This window comes from Pezoporus wallicus, unplaced genomic scaffold (genome assembly GCF_028554395.1).
Source record: "Pezoporus wallicus isolate ANWC-B61680 ecotype Strahan unplaced genomic scaffold, APGP_CSIRO_Pwel_v1 contig_4710, whole genome shotgun sequence".
NCBI classification, from domain to species: Eukaryota; Metazoa; Chordata; class Aves; order Psittaciformes; family Psittacidae; genus Pezoporus; species Pezoporus wallicus.
The window spans coordinates 4,971,659-4,983,456 of NW_026640647.1; the positions used below are offsets into that span (position 1 = coordinate 4,971,659).

The 11,798-nt window shown below is 45.7% G+C and overlaps 1 protein-coding gene across 2 annotated transcripts; it reads left to right on the forward strand.

Annotated features, from left to right (window-relative positions):
* The first annotated feature begins 1,224 nt into the window (after window positions 1-1,224).
* BZW1 (basic leucine zipper and W2 domains 1) lies at window positions 1,225-10,932 on the forward strand. Of its 2 annotated transcripts, XM_057419810.1 has the most exons (12): window positions 1,225-1,318; window positions 1,793-1,866; window positions 3,473-3,649; window positions 5,906-6,000; window positions 6,320-6,385; window positions 6,669-6,804; window positions 7,389-7,498; window positions 7,618-7,788; window positions 8,120-8,266; window positions 8,390-8,528; window positions 9,375-9,497; window positions 9,739-10,932. In XM_057419810.1, the coding sequence occupies exons 2-12, from the start codon at window positions 1,803-1,805 to the stop codon at window positions 9,768-9,770; spliced, it is 1,260 nt and encodes a 419-aa protein (XP_057275793.1). In that variant the 5' UTR covers window positions 1,225-1,318; window positions 1,793-1,802; the 3' UTR covers window positions 9,771-10,932. The 2 variants fall into 2 exon arrangements, with proteins under 2 accessions (XP_057275793.1, XP_057275794.1); XM_057419811.1 differs by lacking the exons at window positions 1,225-1,318; window positions 1,793-1,866 and having other exon boundaries at window positions 3,572-3,649; window positions 5,906-5,911.
* The last annotated feature ends 866 nt before the right edge of the window (window positions 10,933-11,798 follow it).

The following is an 11,798-nucleotide window of genomic DNA, read 5'->3' on the forward strand; positions in this document are numbered from 1 at the left end:
GGTGCAATGACCTCCCTGCTAGGCCACACAAAAGATTCACAGCTGAGGAAGCAGGTTGTTGGGATAAAACAGAAATAGAGCTGGGGGTGACCTCAATTAAAAGGTCATGGTCACACGGGTGACCCCACTTTCCCCCACCGGAGCACAGTGACTCGCTCTGTTTATATACCTGGTAAGTGGACATTTCAAGAGCTTTAGTCAAAGGAACATTACACTTCACACCTGGTGGAAATTTGGTACCTGTGTAAGGGCTAGAGGGAAGTTTCTGACCCTGAGGTTAGTTTAGTGGTTTGCCTCTTTGGGGAGCAAAGAACTGAGTTGCAATTGCATATCCCTGGCCTGTATCAGTGTGGAGAGGATGCTGCACGTTGCTATGTTCTGGATACAACTGGAGAAGTCTACCTAGTAGACATGTCCAGTTATGTGCTGAGCTGTCAGTCTGGCAATGAAAGGGTGGTCAGGCATTGGAACAGGCTGCCCAGTGAAGGGGGGGGGGTCACCGTCCCTATAAGTGTTCACAAACCACGAAGAGGCCCTCGGTGATATGGTTTAGTGGTGGTGTTGGCAGTCCTGTGGTAACGGTGGGACTTGACGATCTTAAAGGTCTTTTCCAACCTACTTGATTCTACCAAAGGCTGAATATGGGCTCCAAGGAGACAACTGACTGGGAACGGGGCTGAGCACAGCCAGCGGTTACGTTCAGGGTCCCATGACGTCTTCCCTAGGGGCACGGGCCCTACTCACCGCAGCCGCACACAGCGGGATGCCCAAGCCCCATCCAGCGCAGGACTGAAGCCTGCCCGACACCTCTTACCGGACCGGCTAGAGGGCAGCCCACCCCGCAGGCTCCAGCCTGGGACACGCGGTGGGGTTGCCCCCTCCGCGCACCGCCGCCAGGGGTCGCCTCGGCTCCCAGATGGCTCGGTGCACGCTCAGTGCCGGCGCGGGGACGCACTAGGCGGCTACTGGCGTGTCATTCCTGGAAAGGGGGGGGTCGAACGGAGAGCTCCACTCATGGGGAATGGGGAGCGCCCCAGGGAGATGAGCGTTGGGTGCCAGCAGGTTGGCAGCGCCAGCAGCGGGGAGCAGGCGGAGCTGGAGAAGCCCAGCCTGACCCTGGCCCTTTATCCCTCCAACCTCTCTGGTGGAGCGGGATAGTCCGTGCCGGGCGGGGCGGGGCGGAGCGCGGCCCTCCCCTCTTTCTCTCGCGTTGGTTCTGCCTGCAAGGCTCTCGTCGCTGTTGCTGCCTCTCTTTGCTGGTGCTCGCGCCCGTCTCCGCTCCGGGCCGCTTGGGCGTTTTCTCTCTGCCTTAAAGTCGGTGAGGAGGATGGGCCGGGCCGGGGCGGCCAAGGGGGGCAGCCGGGGGCAGGAGCGGCCGGGTGGGGCCGGCTGCCGCCACACGAGGCCCGGCCGGGCTGTAGCGGCCGCACCGCACCCGGGCGGAGGCGGAGAGGAGGGACTCGGTCTCCATCTTCCCCCGCACGGGCACGGAAGCCTGCGCGCGGTGCGGCGGGAATGAGGGGGCGACGCCTCCGCAGCGGGCTCCACGCAGGTCCCGCCAACGCTCTGCCGCCGCCTCCGCCTGGGGAGGTCCGGGGCCCCCGCCTGCCCGTCAGCGGTGTGTGCTGCGGGGAAAATGGAGGTCGGCCACAGCCAAGGAAGGGGAGGAAGGAAGGAAGGGAGGGAGGGAGGGAGGAGGAGCGGCGCGGGGGGCAGGGCCGCCTCCACGCTCCCGGGGCGGGCGGGCGGGCCCCGCGATGCGAGTCCTGAGGGGTGTTGTGCTTCCTTGCAGGGTGTCTTTTATGAATAATCAAAAGCCGCAGAAGCCGACGCTATCGGGGCAGCGTTTTAAAACTAGAAAGAGAGGTAAGCGATCGGTGCTCTCGGTGCGTGGTCCCCCATGAAAAGCCCTTTTCTGACCACAAGCCAGTGCTTTTACAGGTTTCCTCTCGTAAATCTTTTAAATGAGCCCACACTAAATACCCAGTGTTGGTGCTAACTCTGGGTGCTGGAATGTTCTCTGCACTTGTAAAAAATATTTGGCAATAAGAGCTGTAGCTGAATTTGCTGTGATAACCTTGGCTTAAGGAACAGTGGGTGTAGAACTGCACTGAGTGTGTTTGTCCTGAAAGCAGAAGTGTCCAGTACCCCAGTTACAGGGCAACTCCAGCGCAGGCTTGTTGCAGGTTAATGTGTAAGTCTAAGGAGCATCTAACCTGGTAAGAATTTCAGTGTTACCCACTGGATAGAAGTTACATTGTCCCCCGAATGCTGTAAGAATACCTAGTTTGAATTAAAAAAACAAACCCACAACCTCCACACACAAATCAAGACCAAAAACCACCCGCAACCCACAACAACTCAAACCCCCACAAACACTCCCCCCACCACCAGCAAGCACAAACCCTCAGAGTGTGGGATGTGCAAGTGTCTATATCTGTATGTGCAGCTATTCCCATGAGAAGCATCGATGACTGAAGAGGTGTGATGAGACATTTAGGATTTGGTGGTAGGTTTCTTAAGCCTAAAGAGGAAGCGGGGCAGCTCTTAAGAGTTTGTTTAGTACTGTTTTACTGACATACTATCAGTGTTCCAGCTCAAACTGACACCATTAAGGATATGGTGTTCTAATTCAGCTATATTATTGAATCAGTAATCAATTTGTAGACGTTAAGTCCAGGTTGACTTAAAGAACCTATTCTCATGTTGAAGCCCCTTGAGAAGCTGTTGCAGTGTGTGGAGCAGATGAAATGCTAGCATCTTGAGGTTCTGTCTCTCTTTAAGCGGCTAACCATAGTTTGGCTTCCAGGCAGCTCTGCAGTAACAGCCTCATGAATCTGTCCTGGAAAAATAACAGATCCACTATTTCCAGACTTCTACCCATCTGTTCCCAATGTGTTGATACTTGCATTGAGTGTAAGGACACTAGTCTGCCCCTTACAGGAAGGCTGCTAACAGATGCTAACAAAACTGGGTGAGCTGTTACAGACAGCACTCAAAGTAAGATGTGCAGCTGAGTTCTGTTTCTTTGGAAGCATATGATTTGCACAGTCTAAGGATGGATAGGTGAGTAGAGTTAAATATCTCTTCTATTTAAGGCAAACTAATGATTATTACAAACAACTGTTGTTCTTAGTGAAAGTATAGTAAGAACTCAATTAGAGGTAACTAAGGAGTGGTTTAGCTTTTTAGTCAAGCTTGACTGAATAGCGGGCTGAAAGCAGTAAAACTTACTGCTATATTGGCCTTTGAAATTCACTTTAGGCTACACTGTTAAGTCACTATTTGTGCCAGTTAATACCAGTTGTCAGGCTTGTCAGTGCAAGTTTGGTTTTGTTTGGTTTTTTTGGGATGGTGTGGGTGTTTTGTGTTTTGGTTTGTTTTTTTTTTTAATAAGATAGAAATGACAAACTTAACAAACCCCAAGCAGCGGTGTGTGTGGCAACTTCATTTCAGTGCTTTGTTCTTACAGATGAAAAAGAGAGGTTTGACCCTACTCAGTTCCAAGACTGTATTATTCAAGGTTTAACTGAAACTGGCACTGACTTGGAGGCAGTAGCAAAGTTTCTTGATGCTTCTGGTGCAAAACTTGACTATCGCCGCTATGCAGAAACGCTTTTTGACATCCTGGTGGCTGGTGGAATGCTGGGTAAGTTCCTTTGATGGCGTGCTCTCAGCCTTTGTTCTCTTGACAAAAGCTCACTTTTCCTTTCAGTGTAAAAACTCTGCTAGAGCCCATTGAGTGTGTAGGGCAGGGTTTAAGCTATCTGCAGTAACTATCTGACCATGTTAGTGACTGGCTAAGCAATTGGATTACTGTAAAAATACTCTGTACACCCTACCTGCCACAGTTTGGCTTTCTTCTAAGTGCAGACTGTAAGAAATTTGGTGTAAATGAAAATATATTAGATTTTTTTTTTCCTACCAGGATTGGATCTTGATTCTCTGGTCGAGTTTGTTTTTGATTTGAGAGGGATGAATGCTGGTTTCAGTTGTGTGGTCTGTGATTGCAAGGTAAAAGGAGTTGCCCTGAAAGATTCTGATGTTGTCCTGTGCTTTGTGCCCTGTTATTTTGGAAAGTAGTTTTGTTTGCAGAAGAATCCGATGCGTGTAGTCTTGGAAATGCTATTACAAATTGTTTGATGTTGACAGCAGTGAGGCCATGGGCTCTAGCAGATGTCAGGGAGTGGGAAATGAGGGGGTGGTCAAGTCAGCAGAAAACAGGGAACCAAGGAAGTGAAATGTGATGACAGAAAGTCTTGTAAACTCTTGTGCACAATGCATGTAAAGAGCAAAGAGCAGGGCAGATGCTCACCAAACAGGTAAGAAGCAGGTGAAGCTAAATGAGGTTTCAAAAGTAGTATAAAAAGAAGTGGTACTTTAGATTTAGACTCTACATTTCCTACTTGATTAATACTCTTCAGTGAGAAGGGGTTCAGATGGCAGGGACCCATTTAAAATACTGACTGTGAAGAGGACCCCTTATGTTGTCTGCCAAGACTAGAAAAGATCTGTCCCTGGTTTTAGCATTTGTTATGCAATAATGGGGAGGGGGAGGACTTACATGGGAATTTCAGCAGTTATAGATTTTCAGTAATATAACAAAACTGGCTCAGATTACCGAAATGTGTAGGGGAGGAGAGGAAATGCCTGATTCTGAGCCACAGATGGACAGCGGATGGCAGTTCTGCAGTGGGGGTGGCTGGTTTGGGAGGATGCATCTGTTGCCTGTTGGGGACAACTTCACACTGATACTTGCAGAAATGTCAGGAGAGTTGCTCAAATGCTGAAAAGCAAGGCTTTCAAAGTAGTTTAAGTTCATGTGCCTGCATATCCCAAAGGTTATCCCAAACAGTGTTACACAGGCTGAAGTTACTTTGATGTTAGCAAGAAGCTTTTTTGCTGGTGTTACAGGAGGTGGTAGCATGAATAGGTAAATTTGTCTGCCACATGGAGCCTCACTACTTGAAATTGTTAATGTACAGATTGTTATGGTTTGTGGGTTCACATTCAAGAGTTAACCAGTGCATTCTGTGTTCCTCCAAGGAATGAAGCTGGGGGGGTGGGGGGGAATGCATTACTGCATTAATGGTGCTATTAGGGGTCCTTTACTCCACTCTTCTGTAACAAGTAGCTAAGTAGACGAGGTTTAATCTTTAGTCATATAAGGCTGAAATGAAAACTGGCATCCTGTTGCCTCACCACCTTTTAATATTATTACTGTTAATGCTCCATGTTTAAGTCATGTGTCTGACTAAAACATAACTGCAGGATCTCCCTTATATGTAGGATGGCATAGAAATTGGTAATAAGGTATTCTGGCACTGGAGTTGGTGGCTTGAATTCACCCTAGTTACTGAAGCAGCCTGCCTAGCAATCAAGTGCCTGTATTAAACTGAAGAGGAATGGCGAAGCATCATCTTCTCATTAGGAGCTATAAAGCTGAAGTGCCTTGGAAGACTAAAGAGGGGTGCAGAATTTTGAACATCTGTGTTCTCTCTCCTGTTGTGACTTACTCTTGTTATTTAAAAGACACTTAATTACAAAGCAGCAGTACTGTAGCAGACACTAAAAAGATACTTGCCAGGATTAAGTGGTCTTAGTGTTTTCCTTTAAGGGAAGAGGAGCTCATGTGCTCATGTTAACTTACCCATATGAAAAACAAGATGTGTTGCCAATCCATTTAGCAGTACGGGGTCAGAATATTTAAATGAACATCCATAAGCTACTGATTTTTAAAGTTCCACTACAGCAGTGGAGCACATGGAAGTCTGCAGTGATCCAGTTATTCAGTTCATGAAAGGACAATGCATTGCATGTTAAGGGTATTGCAGCTCTTACTGTGGGGAACTGCTGGGTACTCTCACTGGGGAGTAATACCACTAACACAGAAAATCTTCTTTAGCCCCAGGTGGTACCCTGGCAGATGACATGACACGCACAAACGTCTGTGTATTTGCTGCACAGGAAGACCTAGAAACCATGCAAGCATTTGCTCAGGTTAGTTCTGTAATAAGCACAATTTAACTTACACTATTCAATGGTCAAAAAGGAAACGTTTGTGCAGTTGAAAGTTTAGGTAAAAATAATGCATGGCTTTAAGAAGCTTGCTGGAAGAGGTAGAGTAGCACTGTTCTGTGCTAAAAGTGCTCTAAAGAATTCAGACTAACTTTACTGAGCTTGGTTTTTCCTTTTTTTTTTTTCCTCCTTTTTTTTTTCCTTCCTTTTTTTCCTCTTTTTTCTTTTTTCTTTTTTTTCTTCTTAATTTCAATTAAATGATAGTCCAGAGCAAAAAATAATACTTTCTGTATCTTCCTAGGTTTTTAACAAGCTAATCAGGCGTTACAAGTACCTGGAGAAAGGCTTTGAAGACGAAGTCAAAAAGGTATGGAGTAGGTCCTTAACAGCAAACAGATAAACCTTCAAATTCTGGTAGTTAATCACTCTACAGAAGAGTTGTATCATACAATGGATTATAAAAACGGAATACTTATAAGTTGTTGACAGAAGAACAGCTAGCTTGTATGACTAGTGGAGAAGACTGACAGTGAAGTAGTGCTTCTGTTAGTTGAATAGCTTGATTGAAAAAAAAGTGTCTAACATGGAGGCAGTAGTCAAGCTTTAGTGAGAGATGGCAGTTCTATGGCAACTCTTATTTCCTCTTGCAGTTGCTGCTGTTCCTGAAAGGGTTCTCAGAGTCTGAGCGGAACAAACTGGCCATGCTGACAGGTATTCTGCTTGCCAACGGGACGCTTAATGCATCAATTCTTAACAGTCTCTACAACGAGAACTTGGTTAAAGAAGGTAAGTGTTGCCCAACTCTTATTTAGGGAAGGATGGTGGGAGACAGAACCATGACAAGTTAAGCAGAAATGGCAGTGACAGTACACCCTTGCAGCTCACTAGCTTCATCTGGTGATAGATTTACTAAAGGATTAGCAAAGGTAAATATGCTGCCTCGCAACATGGAAGGTCTTGCTAAGTCTTTTCAGAAAGCTTGTGTGTAGGATTTCCCTGTGTGATGCTGGGGTTGCCAGCACTGCTGTTGCCCAGCAAGGTAGTCCTGTATTTTGGAGGCGGACCTTTCAGGATGCAGGTGTGTTGTTTCTTTAGGCTCCTTCAGAAATTACAGAAAGTAAATACATTTACAGAAAGTTAAGTTTCGTATAGGGAAGTCTTTGTGATGCTGGGTGGTAAGAAAAGTCCAGTGTGCCAGAGACTGCAGTATCCTCAGGCAGAGGTGATGTGGACTGTGCTGGGTCTGCCTCTGAGTACAGAGGCTACTGCTTCAAGCAGGGCTCTGGCAGACTAGGTGCCATGTACTCTCAGGCCATCTGATTCCCTTTGTTTCTAATGTCAATAGTAACAGTACTACTCCTATTACACAGGTGTTTCTGCAGCTTTTGCAGTCAAGCTGTTCAAATCATGGATAAATGAGAAAGATATTAATGCAGTGGCTGTCAGTCTTCGTAAAGTCAACATGGATAACAGGCTGATGGTGAGTAGCACTGAAATTACTGAGTTACTACTTAAGCCAGTTTAGTGACTAGCATTTACCAGCAAAGCACCCAACGCGCGCTTACTTTGTGAAAGAGTTGTTGCAAACTTTGTTTTCAGGAACTCTTCCCAGCCAACAAACAAAGTGTTGAACACTTTTCCAAGTACTTTACTGAAGCAGGACTGAAGGAACTTTCTGAGTATGTTCGGAACCAGCAGACCATAGGAGCTCGGAAGGAGCTGCAGAAAGAACTTCAGGAGCAGATGTCTCGGGGAGATCCATTCAAGGATGTAAGTATTGGCTGTAGTCAAGGTGGGATGCTTTCTTTTTTCTTTTTTTCCTGTAGGAACTTACCTCAAATTTTCTGAAACAGCAGCATTTAGCACTAATCTGAAGGTACATGCCTAATTATATATTGAACTTGGCTTTTGCTAAGAATGAAAATCTAGACCAGGGTGCTTTGGTACTAGCTCTGTGGTCTTTCCTTAATGTCCTGAATCTTGCTGTATGACCAGAGGGCTGTGTTTGGTTCTGAAGGCTTCTGTGTAACATTTAGAACAGAGCTTTTAATTTAGCTTATTGTCATACGTGGCCTATGTGCTGACTCTTTCATTCTGACAGATAATCTTGTACGTGAAGGAGGAGATGAAGAAAAACAACATCTCGGAACAGACTGTGGTAGCCATAATCTGGTCAAGCGTAATGAGCACAGTGGAATGGAACAAAAAGGAGGAGCTGGTAGCAGAGCAAGCCATTAAGCACTTGAAGGTATTGCAACTGAAGTACGGACTCTAGCACCTGTTGGGCAGGGCTGCATGAAATCAATCCAGTTTGGCAATAAATGTGAAGTGTTCCATGTGTGCTAATCTGTCATTCCTATTCCTCTTGCAGCAATACAGCCCTCTACTTGCTGCCTTTACTACCCAAGGTCAGTCAGAGCTGACTCTTCTGTTGAAGATTCAGGAGTATTGTTATGACAATATTCATTTCATGAAGGCCTTCCAGAAAATAGTGGTGCTCTTCTATAAAGGTAAATTCTGTGGGGTTGTGGGTTTCGGCAGGGGAGAGAAGGTGGTTTTGTCTTTTTAAAGCCTGTATTTGCAGAATGTTTCAGTCCTGATAAGATCTTTAGGGAAGATCAGTACCTACAGCATTGCACTTCATGAACTGAAGAATTTTCTGTCTTCTTTTCCAAAGATGGACCAGTAAAATGTGAAGGTGGATGTGGCTGTCCTTGCCTAGAGGAGCACTTCCCCATGTGCCAAGGATGCTGCTTCTTTACTAGATGTTAAGAGCTGTGGTAGATCAAATTTAGGTTTTTAAGGCTCTTTGTCACCTTTAAGTTAGGGAAAGATACATGATAAATGTATTCTTAGCTTTATGTCTGAACACTGACTGTGAACAGCCAGAGATTAAGACCACTGAGGTGTTCTGGGGTGCTCGATGCTGTTAAGAGGTGTTACTAAAAAGCACACTGTGCGCCTGTGGAAACACCACAGGAATATAAAGAAAGCTGTTGTTAAACTGAAAATTGTATTTGTAAAAGTTTTAAGAATTTGCATCTGTTCTTAGCTGTTGACTGAAGTTGTTCTTAGAGTGTTATCCCAAATAGCTATGAAATACTCCAGACTTGTAGTGATAGTGTGCTCCTCAGTGCAGTGCTTGGGAAACCCCCAGTGCAGTCAGTGTGAAACATAAGGTTCTCAGAATTTAAACCAGGAGGCACTCCTGGCACAAGTGTATCCAGGCATAGTCCTTCCGTGGGTATGTATTGTGATGCTTCTAGGGGAGGAAGCAAAGGCCTGCCAACTGGAGCTTCTCAGCAGCTGCTGTTGAGTGGGTTGCTGTATTAATATTGCTCTTGCACATCTTACAGCTGAAGTTCTGAGTGAAGAACCCATCCTCAAGTGGTATAAAGATGCACATCTTGCAAAAGGAAAGAGTGTTTTTCTGGAGCAAATGAAAAAGTTTGTCGAATGGCTCAAGAATGCTGAAGAAGGTAACCAGCAGCTTGGCTCACAAGTAGAGCTTGTTCATGTTGGGAACCTTAGTGCACTAATGCTTGTTTGTGAGGTGGGGTGGTTAATTGTCCCTCGAAGATGAGGTGTGTCCCCTGGTACTGGCTGAGAAAGCTTGCTAGCGCCATCCACGTGGATCCAATAGCAGCTGTTACGCAGGGCAGCAGCTGGATGTGGCAGCTGACCTGTGGGTAGCCTGTTGACAAGATCTCTCTGTTCCAGAGTCGGAATCTGAAGCTGAAGAGGGTGACTGACCTGTGACACTGTCCTTGGCAAAGCAAACGGGAGCTGTAGATAAGTGTCATGTCTCATGTGTCCTTCTGGTTCCTACATCCTACCTCCCTGTATCAAGCATGATATAAGGGCTCTCATGGCAATTTCTTTTAACTGTTTTCTATAGTTATTGAGATGATACTGGATTTAGTTTTTAAAAACATGTTCTAAGTAGCTTACAGGAGCTGTTACAGATTTGACTCTAACCTGCATTTGTCCTTTCAGTTCTATTCTACCTCCTGTATTTTCTACTGTAATCATGTAATTTAAGGCCTTCCACAATGAAATCCATTTTACTTTTTGGGTTTTCTGTCTATATTTGAGTACACATAATTATGGTGAATGAGATTTATGCCAGTTCTGTTTGCAAATGAACCTGAAAGAAGCCGCTGAAGCCAGGAGGCTGTGGCTTGTGTGGTAACTCAGTGTGACATGTCAGCCTGCACCATGTGAGCCAGATACCCCATTCATTGGTGGTTGTCCAACTCCCCAAGGACTTTGTCACCTCTTCCCTACGCTTCCAGCATAAAGCATTCCAGCTGCTGGGTGAGGCAGCTGCCCCACTCATGGGAGGGAGCTCAGTGTCCTCCTGGAGAGAAGCTGTTATGGTGGCAGTGAAGGGTGGTGCTGGAGGGGTACGATTAAGTGGCATCTCGGAACCTGCTGTCTCTCACAGCTGGTGGCCTGCACACCTGATGGGTAGCACAGCCCAAGAGGGGTCTTGGCTACCTTACAGCTGGGCAGCAGCTCCTGGGGGAGCCTGTTTGGCTCCCATGGCAGTCCAAGCAATACTGTTCCCCACAGAGCCACCCAACAGCTTTCTTGAGCCAGGCAAGGGAGCAGCTTGCTTGAGTTGCTGTGTAAATGCACAAGTGCTGGAAGGTAAGGCAGAGAAAACTCTGTCCCTTCCCACTGAAGTTTAGGGATTGTTTTATGTTGGCATTTGACATGATAAACCAAACAGCTTATCTGCTCCGTGAAACTTTGCATTCTTAATGGAATTTCTCAGGACAGCTCATAATTCAAGAAAAATACTTGGTTAAGGAGCGAAGTCTGTACTGGTGTAAGCTAATAATGAGCATTAACTGAAATACTGGTAACCAGAGTACACCTATTATAAATAAAATGAAATGGACAAAATGATCCCAAAGATCACTGCTGTTTCATTCCATAACTACAGTAATCTTCTTCCTTACTTTGTAACTTTTTTTTTTTTGAAGCAAATGAAGGCCATCCTTACACTTAAGGGCTGCAATTATCTACATGTTAGAAGTGTAAGTGTCCATGGTCATTATTCACTGAGGAAATGCAGCCAGGCTCATCATTTCTCTCTAAGTTTTATTCCAGCAGCTGGATTCAACTGGAATATCCAAAAAGTCCTAGTATAAATCCACAAAAAATAGCAGAAATGCCCATAAAAAATAGCAAAACAATTGTTCATGATTTAGCACAAGTATTTACACCGTTTTCTGTTTCTTTGCTGGAAGACCTCTCTTGGAATCCTCGTCTGCAGGAGACCAGGACCTTTTTTCCCGTTTCAGTGGGAAGAAGAAAGGATGTTTCAGCGCTGCTTCAAGTGTAAAGCGCTCGGCAGGGTCGTACTCCAGCATCTTCCCAGTCAGATCAAAGAGGTTCCTGTGCTCAGCATTGCTGCAGGTCATATATTCCTTCAGGAAGAAAATGTCAGAACATGGGGCTTTTAATCATAAAATTGCACCAAAAGTTCTTCTCCCGAAAAGAATTTCCCTTTGTCTCCTTATCAGCCATGGCTTATAGAGCCTTGAGAAGCGCTGACCAGCAGGAGTGTTTTCATTCCAGGCCAGCTGGTTCCGAGTGAAATACCTGCGTTTCCTTAAACAGTTAGTCCTTAGACCACAGTTTGTTATTCAAAGATCCTGGTTTATCCCTTCACTAGAAGTTTACTGGCATGTAAGTTCACAGCTTTTTAATAGAGCAAGAGGAGGAACCTGAGTTTATGAAACTTCCTGTTAAACTGCTATTAAACCAGA